Raw genomic sequence first — 14,178 nt, forward strand, 5'->3', positions numbered from 1 at the left:
TCAGACTGAAGACAGACAATTGTGCAACAAAAGGAGTTTGGCAGTGACTGACTTCCAGCTCTGGCCAGCTTCTCCCAGTGCCACCCACCTCTCCTCTGCAGTGAGATGGGACCATGGCTTGCTGGTGGGAGTGGTCCTGTGCCTGGGGGACTCTGCCTCAATCCTTTTAGAATGGCTTTGCCTACTCCACACACAGCCAGAGACCTGGCTGCCTGTGACTGAGGGTGTGTAGGCCCAGCACCTGCAGCCTCCCTGCATCTGGACAGCCCCAGGAGAGCAGCTTTGTTACCTGAGTGGAGGCTCTAAGGTTCAGAAGGTGCTTGCGCCTCCCGGGTGTGAGGGCCAGAGACCATGCTCTTAGCGGCCGAGTCGCACTGTTGGGATGTGGTCCCCCCACAGCCTGTGTCAACGATCCTCATCCTTTGCTCTGCCCTTTCTAGGCTGTCCCCAACAGAGATGAACACAGGGACCAGCCAGGGGCTGCACTGGCAGAAAGAAACCTTGTACCTTGCCTCTGGTGGTGGAACATGACTAGACACTTGGTTGGGGGGCTGGGGAGGAGAGAAGGCGGGGTGGTCTTTCAAAATTCACAGCTTTTCAGCTGCTTCTCTAGGATCCCCTGCTAGAATGGCAGTGGCTTGTCTCTGCACGGCAGCATCGAGTCCTCCCCAGAACATGCTCTGTGTTGCCTACCCAGTGAATTCAAGGACACTTCATCAGGAGGAAGTCGGTGGAAAGAGGTAAACTGCCTCAGTCAGCCTGCCGCTGATGAAGGCAGATGCTCACCCATGCAGCCCCTCTCCGTGTTCTCCCCAGAGATCTCCATGAACCCTGACCAGGGGAGCTGGGGCCGAGGTTTGCTGGGGTCAGGGCTAGAAGGAAGGCTGTGCCTGCACTGAGTGATAAAGGCCACTGACTTGGGTCATATTTTTAGACCTCACACAAATTGGGACAAGAGACACCCATAATAAGTCTGCCTTGTTTGGATGGTAAGGGTCCCGAGACATCTTAGAAAAGTGGAGGCTGCCTGCTGGGATGAGGTGACAGTCCTATTCATGGGACACATCACATGATTCCGCCTACCCTGCCATCACTAGACATGGACAGCTTCTGCCTTAGCCGGCACCCTCTGACACTGAGCTCCTTGGGAAAGCAGGATGCTGCTCTTGAAAAGTAATCATTGACCTTGAACTTTTAAATGTGTTTCTCAATTTTCCCCTTTTATCCCTGTCCGGCTAACATTCTGCTATGTCATTTCTTAAGTTCCGGTATTTAATAGAAAATACTGAATGGAAACATATTTTATAAACAGGCTCTACAGCTAGATATGAGGAGAGCAAACATTTCTCCAGTCATGCCAGTTATGCCAGTCCTTTCTCTGGCACTTGACAAACGTTGCCAGCATCCTAGCAAGTGGGCAAGGTGCTGCTATTGCTCCTCTGGTTTGTGGGGCCAACAGACCCTGGGACAGGGGCATCAGTATAGTACAATGCAGGGGTGGAGCATGCAGATTTTGAGTCACAGTTGGGTTAGAATTTCAACTTTGCCATGTATGAGCTGTATGATCCTGTGTGAGGTACTTTGTAGTGCTTCAGTTTCATCTGTAAAATGGGAATGTTCTCAATAAGAGAATGCATGTAAGTGGCACCAGGTTGCATACAAAAGTCCCATAAATGGTGCCCATTATTATCACTTACATGTTGCTCTTGCATCTACCCCACTTAGGAGAGCCCCGGCTGTGTGTTAACAGAGCTGGTGCAGGTTCGCACAGGGGTCAGGCCCTCAGACAGGAGCCCCCTCTTCCTGTCGGACCTCCAGAACACCCATACTCTATCCTTCATCTGTCTTCATCTGTCCCATCTTTCTTCCCAGAGTTGTCCCTCTTGGTCCATCCCTCCTTCCTTTTTCTCCTGGAGTCCAAATGCCTCCCCAGTGGCCCTCAGGATTCCCATCAGCAGGCAATCCTTCTCACCAGCATCATTGTCACCAGCACTCCTGGGACACTGCAACGGGGAAAAGCAACCTGTCTCAGCCAACCCACCCTCTACATTCATCTCAGCTCCATCCCCCAGACCATCCTTCAATCCTCCCCTGCACCATAAAAATCTCTCATTATCTCTTACACTCACAGTAGCTGATTTGGTGTGCCTTTGCTGCTGACATCCCAGATCTGTCTGAGGCTTCCCCTCATGCCTGGCTGACTGTCAGTCTGCATCTAGAGGCCCTGCTTTGGCAGAGTGCTGGTCCTAGGGGTGTGTGCTCATCTCCAGCAGTGTCTCTGAAACCCACCCTCATTCAGGAGGACCTGACTGCCTATAGCTGTCTGCTGGCTGGTCTGCTGGGCTTCCAGCCCCCCAAGAGATCACCCTCTTCATAGGCTGTCTTGCTCTCTCTTCCTTCTCAAGGCCAGTCTGAGAACTAACAGAACCATTGGAAAATGGAGAAAAGCCCAGGAACCTCCATAAAGCAGCTGCTTTCTCAGTGTGAGACATCAGACCAGGTGTGGTCATCCTCATCATAATCATTCAAATTTATTAAATTTTGAACAGATTTCAATCACTTGATAAATGGTCACTAGAAGCAGACCTGAATTTAAAAGGCCAAGACCTTCATATTTTCTTATAGATTTGTTTTCCTTACTGTGGCTTTTACGCATTTACCTTATTGAAAAGTTCTTATAAGCCACCCTGCCTGCTATGAGGCTTTGAAGAAAAATAGCCCCAGTTGAGGACCCCCTCTCTATTCACACCCCCTCTCCCCGACAGACCTGCTAGTCCATGACCAGAGTTGCAGTCCTCCTGCAGGGAGGACAGGGCTCCAGCCCACTGCCTTTGCCCTCTGGTACCCAAGAGAGCTAAGTAAGTCATTCCCAGTAGGAGGAAGACGGGCATTCCTGCCTACCAGCGAGGCTGCTGGCTCCCAGGGAATAAATCCTCTCCGAAGCCGTAAGATTTCAGTTTGTGGGTGCCAGGGAGGTAGAGGCCTGTTGTAGACGCAAAGTGAGTGAGATGCAAGGATGGGATACGCAGGTGTGACCATGCACCACACTTCATCACTGCTGGGGAGGCCCCTCTGCGTGTGGTAAGTTCCTAACAGAGGATGAGTAAACCGTCTGAAAACAAAACTCCTCGTGGATGAATTTGCCTGGGCTAACACATGCAATTCTTGTGATCACATTCAGCAGAATGTCTTGACCCACTATCCCATGGACCTCTGCAGCAAAGCCCAGGGCCATCTGCACTGGCTGTGGTCTCTGGGCTAGAAAGGTTCAGAGCAGTCCCCAGATTGTCAGGGGCAAATCTCACCAGTTACCTTTCAGTGAGTATTTATTGAGTACACCCTTTAGGTCCTTGCTATGTGAAGTGCGATCCACAGCCCAGCATGGTGAGAATCACCCAGGAGCTTGTTAGAAATGCACGGTCTCGGGTCCTGCCCCAGACCTTCCCATTACAACTATGTGCTTAAACAATGCCTCAGGTGAGGTCTACAGACATTAAAAGTTGAGTGGGCGTGACAGAGGTAACGAACACAGGGAAGGGAGATCTGCTCCTTTCCTCTAGAATCTCACACTCTGGTTGGGAAGATACAGTTTGTAGATATGAAACAATGAAGCAGATTCAAGTCCACATCATCAAGCAGGATTTGGTAAGCAACTCAGATTCAGAACATGAAGACCAAGGCCTGCCTCAGCCACTTACCATCCCTGAGCCTCACCTTCCCCATCTGAACAAGTGAAAATAACATTTGTCTTGTCAACTTTACAGATTGTCCTCATTCTGCTGAATGTCCTCTGATGGGAAAGCACTACTACAGTGTAAAATACTATTTCACGTCACGTTCTTTGAGTGCTACAGAAGTTCAGAAATGAGAGGGCTAGGGATGACTTGGAATGGACTAGGAAGATCCAGCAAGTGGGATGGGAGGAGGCACTACAGTAAAGCAAGATGGAAAAATGCACATTTTGACAATTGCACCTAATACAGCCTCTAGTGTGGACTACACAAGGCTCCCACCAACCAACTTTTACCTTGACAAGCTCATGGTCAACACCATGGGTCTCAGAAACAACACACTCAATGCCACCAGCTTTACAAAAGACACAAAGCAAGCAGATGTGATCTTTGTGGGAAGGCTGGCAAAAGGCCTATTTATTGCTGCAAACCTTAACCCTGGTTTGGGACAGACATAAAAGGATTTGTCTGACACTTTGCAGAGTTGACCTGTGAAGTTGGCTAGACACTGTAAGAGGATACCTGGGGGAATGGGAGGTGAAGGAAATTAGCAGGTGAGTTCTTAGGTAATGATTTTCCTAGAGAATGCTTATTAAGCCTTTGCTATGTACCAGATGATTTCTTTCATTCTTTTCCTTTTTATCATTTAATCCTCACTATGACCCTGTCAGGCAAGGGACTCTTTTGTCCCCTATTCACCCATGAGAAAACTGGGGATTTAGGATTTGAACCCAGGTCAGTCTGCTTCCAAAGTCCATGGCCTTAGCTGCAAGCAAATTGTCAGGGTTGTGTGAGAATCTCTGGTCTTCCTCGTACTCCTGAAACAATGTGGCTTTGCTTTTGTTGTGAAATCTGGCTCACTCTGACTCGCTGACGTTTGCCATGCTTGTCCTGAGCTTCTCCAGAGAAATGCTGTCTTCTGGCAGGAAAAGATAAAAACGGCTGATACAAATGAGTCACTGCACTCACTATAATTAACAGTGATTCAAGAGCCAGATGCAAAACTAAGAGGGGCCTCAAGACCTGACTTTTAGGCTGCCCAAACTTTTAGCTGCACTTCGGTACAGAAAAGAGCCTCTGTGGCTGACCTTCCATCTGCTCGAGATACGTTTTAAATGAAGAAATGAACCTGGAATGTGTGCAAACTCCAAGATAAGGGAGCTAAGAGAGGTGGCACCAAATTAATCTCCTTATTTACAATTGAAAAACCATACACCAGAACCAGAAAGAGAGTTTATAGTTTATAGATAATGTAGATCTTTGCTTTCACCTTTGGCTGCCCTGGAAAGTCTAAGCAGTTTTCAACCTGCGGAGCTGATTTATAAGCTACTACAGTTGTAAATTCCGTTGCACTAGGTGTTCAGCCTATGCCCTCCTGATTGCAGTGTATACCTGTGAACTTTTCAACAAAAACCAGTTACCACTACTCCTTTTATTCTCTTTTGCTAACCTGGAATAAGAAGTGATACAATGAAAGCCTGATTAAAATAAACCCTACAACACAATACCCATGATACTATCCACAAACGCATCTGACCAGCACAGGGACACTCACTTTAGGATGCGAGGCAAAGGCAGCACTCACTGGCTGCTTCTGGGACAGGCAACTGCCCTCTGAGGTTTGACAGAGAGAAACAAACTGTGGTGAGGACCTGGACAGACTTAACTAGTGGCCACTGATGCCTGTGGCATCTTCTTACCTGTTTAAGAGAGGTTTGACTGTCCCTAAGATTTGAACACAACACAAGCTGATAGAATCTTGCCATTTTCCTTTTGAATAGACTTTAATTGAGAGCGAAGTGAAAAATGCAGGTTACATTTTTAGTGTTATCATCAGTACATTTGTAAGATCAACACCAAAACAGTGATGCATCTAACATTTATACATTTCCTAATCTTAGCTGGCAAAGAGCAAATCATTATCAGGCATATATATATATACACAATAATTTCAAGCAACAGTAAATAATGAACTCCCTCCCTTAAAAAGAAAAGGGAAAACAAAACACACACACACACCCAACCACCTTTAAACAATGGATTTCCTCACACTAGTAAGTCCTTTTATTTTTTTCTTCACATATACTATTAGACCCAAAGTTACTTAAGTTATTTAAGAACAGTCTTATCGATGAAGATCCCGGACCAGCCCCTATTTTTAGAGTCACTTTAATTTTTACAACTTAAAGCCACATCACCAGTGTGGTCTGTACACCATAGACTACAGTACTTAGTCATTAAGTACCGCATCCTTAGAAACATCTCAAATGATAAAATGAATTCCACTCCCTTTGTGTGAGGTGATATGTACATCTCTGAGGATGCATCTGATTACAATTCAAAAAAGGAAGAAAATAAACACAAAACCCAAATCACAGATCTTCAAGCACACTTTCTTAAGAGCATTGTGCTAATCTTAACATTTAATGAACCCAGTGGTAAGTTTCTTCTAGATTTCTCTACACAGGAACTGGTTAGTTCTGATTCTTTCTTCAGCTGCTTGAAATGCACAAGTTTTAAATGCAAAAGTTGCCTGGGAGCGCTACATCCTGCCTTCCAGGTTAGCCGCCTGCCTAACCCACAGAATGCCGGACAGGATCACCCCCAGTGTCTTGCTCTCTGATTTATTTCTTGCTGTTGCTGTTAGTAAATGGGAACCATGACAAAGTTTACATTAGCAGACACATACACATGCCCTGGCCTATAAATATTCCATGATGGAAAATGATACAGTGACTCCATTCCTAATGAAAACGAGCATACAAAGAGGAGCAGAGGGTTGGGGGACAGTATCAACAATGACTCTTCTTACAGTGGAAAATCCAGACCAAATGGTGCCGGGCTTTTAACTAACTGGACATTGTGGCCACTTCTCCAGGGCCTTGTAAGCCAACTAAAAGCAGAGCCCAACTTCTCCGGGCAAGCCTGGTAGGATCCAGTAGTGCAGGCATCTTGTCTTGGAAGCTGGATTTAGAAGATCAACTGCCATTTCCTTCTTAGAGAGGTGAGTGCAGAGGAATTTTAAAGTCAGATTTGAAAGGAGTTCACACACTGCCTGGTCTGGGACACAGACCTGTCCCCGGCTCGGACCCCTCAAAGAGCCAGCTGGAGTTTGCTCATGTTTCTCTGGTGCATGTTGTGATGGCGGACTAACTCGTCTGACCGGGCAAACTTTTTCTGACAACTGGGCCACCGACAGCTGAAGGGCTTTTCACCTGTTGACACAATTGCCAGTCAGAGACGAATGCAGCAGAAAGAATGGGAGCAAGTTCAACTCTCCAGGGCCCGAGTTACATTATCACAAGGCACCCATGCAGGTTCCCTCCCGTTCTTTCCCTAAGATAACAAGTCAGGCTTGTTTCACAGGCAGCCTTGAAATGGCAGCACCTCTGGGGTCTTAAGGATTAAAATGATATCAAAATTATAAAGTAATTATTAAGTCAGTAGACTTGAGAAATGGGAGAGAGGGAATGAGTATAGTTCATGGAAATGTCTGGTCAATTCCTATTTAATTAAGGGTGAAAAAACATTTGTTTCAACCTCTACTGTCAGGCTCTTTCATGAGCTGTGTAAATGTTTCCCGTTTGCTGTCTAAGTTGGGAATCTAGCTGAACTGGGCTACAAGGCCTCAGGACCATCCCTAGATATAACTGGTTGATTGCCGTCCAGTAGTAGAACTATGATTGTAGCTGCAGTATTTCTGTTTGCATAGATATTCTGGATGGGCTGGGTACTTTTAAATAAGTCACCGATACCAGTTTGTATGGTATATGCTCCTTTTACCTTAACGTGTTACTCAGTGCATAATCCCTGTTATGCAGAAAATTCTAGTTGAGGCATGGTTTTGAGATTTTTAATAAGCTTGCCAAAAGATCAAGGCTTCTCCATCTAAGGAGACCTCGGAAGTTCCTGCCAAGACTCACTCTGGATAGGGAAGATAATTCACATTTATTAAATGCCTAATACAAGCCACACCTTGTGCTGGCATCATAGTGTAGATTATTTCATGTATCCCTTACAGCAGCCCTGTAAGGGAAGCATTATTATTCCCACTCTACAGATGAGGCTGAACCTCTGGCAAAGGCAGACCCAAGCAGGCCTGAAGCCCAGCTCCATCTGATGCCACAGCCTGTGCACTTTGCTGGATCACTTCTCCTAGGCCTGGCCATCATGGAAACACAGTTTCTTCCTAAGGAAAAATAATGCAGGAGTGGGACTGGCAGTATCCTGAGAAGATCCCCCAGGTCTTCTCAGGATACTGCTGGTGCCACCTTTGCCTTCTCTTTGAACTACTGGTGAGGATAAGCACTGAGAAATGTCCCAGGGGAGGTAATGTCTCAAGGCCAGAATTGAGGGCTGACCAAACACAGCAAAAAACAGTGTGCCGATGACATATGTCACTTTGCACATATGCAGATATGCAGAGGGTGGGGAGTGAGGGGGGCACAAGATGACAACTTTTTCCCACCCAATTATGAACTCAGGACCAAGACAGTGAAGCAGCCCCAAAGGCACCTGAGTAGAGGGGACTGGCTGCCCATCCTGCCAACTCTTGGGCGCCTGTGCTGACTCAGTCTGTGATGCAGCCTGCTTGGGCTGAGAACCTGGGACTGCGCAGTCGCTCAGGACCTCATGTTTTCCTTCTTCCCCACTGGCTGTTCCTCTGCTCTTCCTGATCTGGGCCCCACCCCTCCACCCCCGCATCCAGCCATGCGGTCAAAGGCCATCTCCTAATGGACAAATCCCAAGCTTTCTCTTGTTGGCCATCTCCTCAGTCTCTCAATGGTGTTCAATTTTGCTGACTTTGGCTGTTGTTGATTTTCTACGCTCCCTGGGCTGTGTGGTGAAACCCTGTTCTTTCTCCAACATAGAAGGTGGTGGGATATAGTGGGCTGGGTACAGACAGAATTGGGTTTGCTATTTATGAGCTCGGGGAGTTCAAAACAGTGATTTCATCACATTGTGCTCCATCTCCTCATCTGTAAAATGGGGATAAAACATGCCTACCCTACTCTTCTTACAGGGATGTTAAAGATAAACTGAGATAACCTAAATCCTGGTCCGACTTCCAAAGCTAGAAAAAACACAACAAAGATGGGTGCTATTTTCATTATGAATCACACCAGTCTTGTGGAGAAGCATAAACTTTCAGCAGCCAGTGTGAATAAATGTCTTATTCCCCTCTCTAGACTAATATGAAGGAAGTAATATCCATACACTGATAGAAGTCTGGCAGAAAACATGACGGCTACTGGGACATTAACTTTCAGCAGAGAAAGGATTCAGTTCTCTCAAAATAGTGTCAGGAAACATGATTTCTCAGAAGAATAAATGTTTGGCTTGTTAGAATTTCTGTTTTTCTGTAAGGTTGATTATCATACCAAACTGAGTGATAAAAATGGGATGCAACAAATTGGGGATAGTAGGGACCTAGCTTATCTCTTTGCTTCATTCTGGACACTCACAGAAAGAGTTCCTTTCACAAATCTCTTCTGCTCTGTATTCACCCACCCACCCCACCCCTTTTCAAACAGTGCATCACTATCACTTAAGATAGTAATATGCACTGTTCTCCCTCTTGACTGAATCTAGGCATGCTTAGAACTTTTACACTAGTCTTTTCCAAACTTTCCCATTGCAAACAACTTCATCCAACAGTAGTTTTAAAAAATAATGAAAAAATAAATGTGAAGAAAAGTTTACGCACTTGTTTTACCTGTATGAGTCCTGGTGTGGGTCTTCAGGTGGTCAGACCGGGAGAATTTTCGCTGACAAGTTTTACACTGGAATGGTTTCACACCTAAACGGACAGAGAAGGTCTAGCCGCAACCCCAACAACGTGGGGACATAGCGAGGCTCACAGGCCTGCATCCCGGCAGCCCAAGAAGCCAGGCATTTCCAGACACACCTGCAGTGTTTGCCTCACCCTCAGATTTCCCCACTACTCCAGGCCCAGAACAAACCATCTGATTCTGCACAGCAACTCTTGAAGATTTGCTTCTGTCTTGGGAACAACTATTCCTTAACCACAAAATGTCAAACTTCTCAGCTGTGTCTGAGACCAAAAAAGTGAATCACACACAAGAAATAGAATCTCGATCTCTATCACCCATATTCTTTACTGATGCTCAGTGTATCATCAGCAAATTGCTAGTAGGATCCCGTTGTTCTGTGGTTTGCCAGAGAAATGTGGGATGTTTTGCTTTTCCTTAAGAGAAGGAAAATCCCCAGAGATTAAGGGGAAAAAAAATTGTTGGAAAAACTAAACAATTAGCTAACCCTTTCACATCCATATTCAGTAACAAAGAGAAACACAAAACCAGCCGTCACCCGAAGGAACACACTGCCAGCAAGGAGAAGTGAGCCTACAAACCTGTATGTCTCCTTTGGTGTCTTTTGAGCTGGTCTGAACGAGAAAACCTTCGCTCACAGTCCTTGAAGTCACACTGGTATGGTTTCTCACCTTCGGGAAGATACATACTCCATTTGAAAATGATATAGGAAATGGGGATCTCATTAAAGGCAACCACTCCTACTTTGGGGATGGAAGGGATCCCAAAATGCCCAAAAGGCACTTCAGTGGAACTGGTTAGGATGGTGCTGCCAATTGTAGGGTGAGGTTAAAGGCCAGCCTATATGTAGGCTCATGGACTTGGGGTACAGGATGGGGGGCTAGGTGACTGAGGATGGTCCCTCACCTGCCAGGCAGAAGTGAATGACAACTCATGTTACATTAGAGTTACAGCATTTCTGCCACTTGGAGCACTGGGTGAGGTGCCATCTCCTTATTGTGAAATAAGGCCAAAAATCTGACTACTTCAAAGGTTTTATGAACAGATTAAATCAGACCATCCATCTCAAGGGCTTAGCCCAGTGCCTAGTATAGAGGCAGTGCTCAAAAAATACTGGCAGAGAATCTTTAGACAAATAATAAACTAAAGAGGTCTGAACTCACAGACTGAGTCTGAGGTAGAATTCTGGGATGGGTATGCCTTGGAGCCAGCCCCATGAAATAGTGTTTTATGTTTTATGGCCCAAAGATTTGGTGTTCTTTGCTACTGACTTCTCATTCCTGAATCGAGCATAAACAGCTCCATGCTTATGAGACACTCAAGTTAAACCCAGAGCCAAAGCGTTTACAAAGTTCTTGGTATCCCTTTATCTAAGAGAAGTCAGTAGTGGGATTGCACAACCTCCTGTCTCAGAATGAGGAAGCCCCAGCCCTGTCCTCTCTAGGGAAAGTTCAGCCAAACACTGGGAACTGAGCCCTCTAAATGCACTGAGTGACTTCAGGCCTTCCCACCTTCTTATAAGAATCCTGAGTCACCAGCATTCTGAGAGGGAAGGCAAGCTGTCCCAGATCAGTTGGTCTTTCCGATGCAGGGCAGTCCCTAGTTGCCTTCCCAGCCTCATAACCTCCTCTCTTTCCCCAGTTAATCTGTATTCCTGCTGTACAGAGCTCACCATTCTCGAAATCTGCTTGGCACTTTGCTCACACTACATACCCTTCATTCCTATCTCTACATTCCTACCCAGCAAAATGTCTATTGCATGTGCCTCACAAATGCTGCTTCCTCTGCGTGCCCTTGTTGGACACTTTCTGTTTGGAGTGAAAGCCCTTCCTTCCCTCAGTACAGAACTTAGTACAGAACATCTAATGTGGTGCGCTATGTCCAGGTCTACCTTCTTCCATGGGCTAGAGAATCCTGAGATGAGCCAGTCCTTAGCTTTATATTTATATCCAGCCCGTGCCTTACACTTTGCCTTTCTACTCCTTCTCATCCTTTACCTCCTCTGCTTGACCTCACCAACACTTTGATGGTGAACCCAAGCCCTCCCTCCCTCAAGAAACTTTTGGGGATGACCCTAGCTCAAATCAGCACCTCTGAACAATGTTTCTCAGCTCCTTCAGCCTCTATTTAGTACATTATCACATACTCTCTTAATCCCTTTTCATTTGTGTGTATCCTCGCTCCAAAACAGACCATATCCTCTTTGGGAAGGGGCTTATGACCTGGAGTTAAAAAGCATGAATTAGAATTCTGCTTCCACTATATCCTACCCACCTGGTAATTGTTTTGTGGGTGAGGATGAAATGAAATAATGACACACAGGAAGTATTTAATACAAAAATACTTAATATAATAGTCGGTACTATTATTATAAATCATTATGAAAAGATTGCATTCATTCATTCATTCAAGAAGGGGGTCACAGGATAGTCAAAACCCAACCTGTTCTCCTTCTTTTCTGCAAGGAAGAGCTTCTTTAAGGCTCCAAGAGGCCCAGGGGTCTTGGCTGTCTTGTCCACTGTTTTCCTCACACAGATATGCAACCTCACTGCTGTCTAAGTGCCTCTTTCCATTAGAAGTTTCCATGACCATGTTGCCTTCAATGTATTCCCTTGTATTTTTTCCAGTCAGAATTTTACTGCATATCATTTTCCTTATAATCTTAACTGATATTTTTCAAATGATCTCACTTGGAAAAATATGTAAAAATATAATATGCCACTAAGTTCTCTAATCCTTAGCCTCAAAGCACGTGGTCTGTTGAGTGCAAATTCAGGTTTATTCTAGAATTATATCCTCCAGACACATCTTAGCAAAGTCCTTTGGTCTAAAGAGATCTGAATGCAATTCACTTTCCTTTCCTGCATCCCTCCTGAAAGCAGTCAGCAGTAACAACAAAATGATAGTGGTAATCATAACAGTGAGGCTCTCCTTCAGTTATGGAAAGAATGGCACCAGCTCTCTTGGTAGGAAAGCCTATGCTTCACACCGTTTCCCTGTAGGAAAATCCACACTCCCATCCAGTGCCCACAAGGCCAGAAGCAAACATTTGCCAAATGGCTGTTCACATTCAATCAAGGTGGCCAGCAACCAGACGAGGCTGATGCTCTTTGCCAGAGGCAGACTCCTTGACCTGCAGGAAAATCCAGTTTTCCTCGACACACCATCTTTTAAGATTGAAAACAAAAGTTAAACCTACAATACATTTTTCCGTTCCTATCTTGTTGGGAATTACTAACCCAAACAGTTAAGTTTTTCTTTGGACCATCTCTTCCTAAGTGTTATGATGACCTTGCCTATCACTCTGTCAAATTAGTCTGATTACTAAACTCCAGGATAGCTCCTCACTCTTCAGAGAGGCTAATAGTATTCTGATAATAACACTATTATTTATTCAGACCTACTGACATAGGGTACTATACTACATGCTTCCTATCTAACTCCTTCAATTCAATTTGATTTTAAAAGTTAATCTAGCCTTAACCATTGTATGACATAGGCATCATCATCTCCATTTTCCATATTAGGCAAGTGAGGTTCAAAGAGAGCTTAAGTCACTTGTTCAAGGTCTCACCACTTGGTGGTGAAGCCATAATTAAAACACAAATCTCTAATTCTGTGGACTTTTCTTTCCAGCACCCTGCTCTGCCCTTCCTGAAGACAGTTATCGGCTTCTTTATTAACGGATGGACAATTACGATACAAAATGACCCTGCAGCTTTTTCCTATCATTGAGTCCAGACTATGGAAGAGTGCCTCCTTTTCATCTGCGCACTCTCCCGTGTGCTCAGCGGGGCGGGCCAGGAGCAGAAGCTCCCGAACCACCCTGCCCAGTGGCCACCAGAACCAAGGCCGGGCGGTGGACAGACTTACCAGTGTGTTTCCGGCTGTGCATCTGTAAGTGGGACAGCTTGAAATATCTCTTATTACAGCCCGGGTAGGCACACATGAAGGGGCGTTTCTCACTGGTCTCAGACGCCGCCCGGACAAGAGTCGGGGCTACTCCGGGCACACGTCGCACATCCTGCAAGCAGAGTGTAAAAGAAATGGAGACTTCAAGCCACATGTGAAGATTCCTGTCAGGCCTGAGGAAAAGTGAGCAGTGGGAAACACCCAAAGAAGGGCTGGCAGACGCAGGCCTAAAACTACCCCAGATGCCCACAGCAGATAGCACTGGCAGAGGACAGATCAGGACATTCTGCGAGGCAGTGCTCTAACATGGTCAGCGAGAACCGGTCCTTGAGGTTTGTTTGGGGTTGCTGATTCACAGCAACTGAAAAAGAAACGCTGGTGATGCAAGAGCTCCCAATCCATCCCGTCTCTCAGCTTCTCCACTGGGGGCAGTGCGGTCTGGAAGTCCAAAGTCCCAGATTCTATTCTATTCTCTCCCACTCAGACACATGGCCACATGTCCTTGGGCCCAACCTGCAATGGGTGGGAAAGTCCTTATTAGAGAAAGACGTGGGATATTTAATGAGCCTCAAATTTGGCCAGACCTTCCACATATGAGTAAATGACAAGGAGGAGCCGTGGAGGTCTGAGGGTTTTGTGTGAGAGGGGAGCTCAAAGCACCGGAGTGTAACCTGTGGTGTGGCCAGTGCAGTCCTTCAGCAGTGGCTGTCTTGCGTGCACTCAGCATGTCCTTCACAGGGCAT

General features: G+C 45.9%; 1 protein-coding gene across 1 annotated transcript in view; it reads right to left on the reverse strand.

Moving 5' to 3' along the window:
- Window positions 1-5,496: 5,496 nt before the first annotated feature.
- Window positions 5,497-14,178, reverse strand: part of WT1 (WT1 transcription factor) — a 49,910-nt gene continuing 41,228 nt past the window's right edge. Inside the window, exons 7-10 of the mRNA XM_057507532.1 lie at window positions 13,397-13,547; window positions 10,105-10,194; window positions 9,439-9,531; window positions 5,497-6,946 (exon numbers count right to left, since the gene is read on the reverse strand). Of these exons, the coding sequence (XP_057363515.1) occupies window positions 6,825-6,946; window positions 9,439-9,531; window positions 10,105-10,194; window positions 13,397-13,547 (456 nt within the window). The 3' untranslated portion in view covers window positions 5,497-6,824. The remainder of the gene's footprint in view (window positions 6,947-9,438; window positions 9,532-10,104; window positions 10,195-13,396; window positions 13,548-14,178) is intronic.

This window comes from Manis pentadactyla, chromosome 9 (assembly GCF_030020395.1).
Source record: "Manis pentadactyla isolate mManPen7 chromosome 9, mManPen7.hap1, whole genome shotgun sequence".
Taxonomy (NCBI): Eukaryota; Metazoa; Chordata; class Mammalia; order Pholidota; family Manidae; genus Manis; species Manis pentadactyla.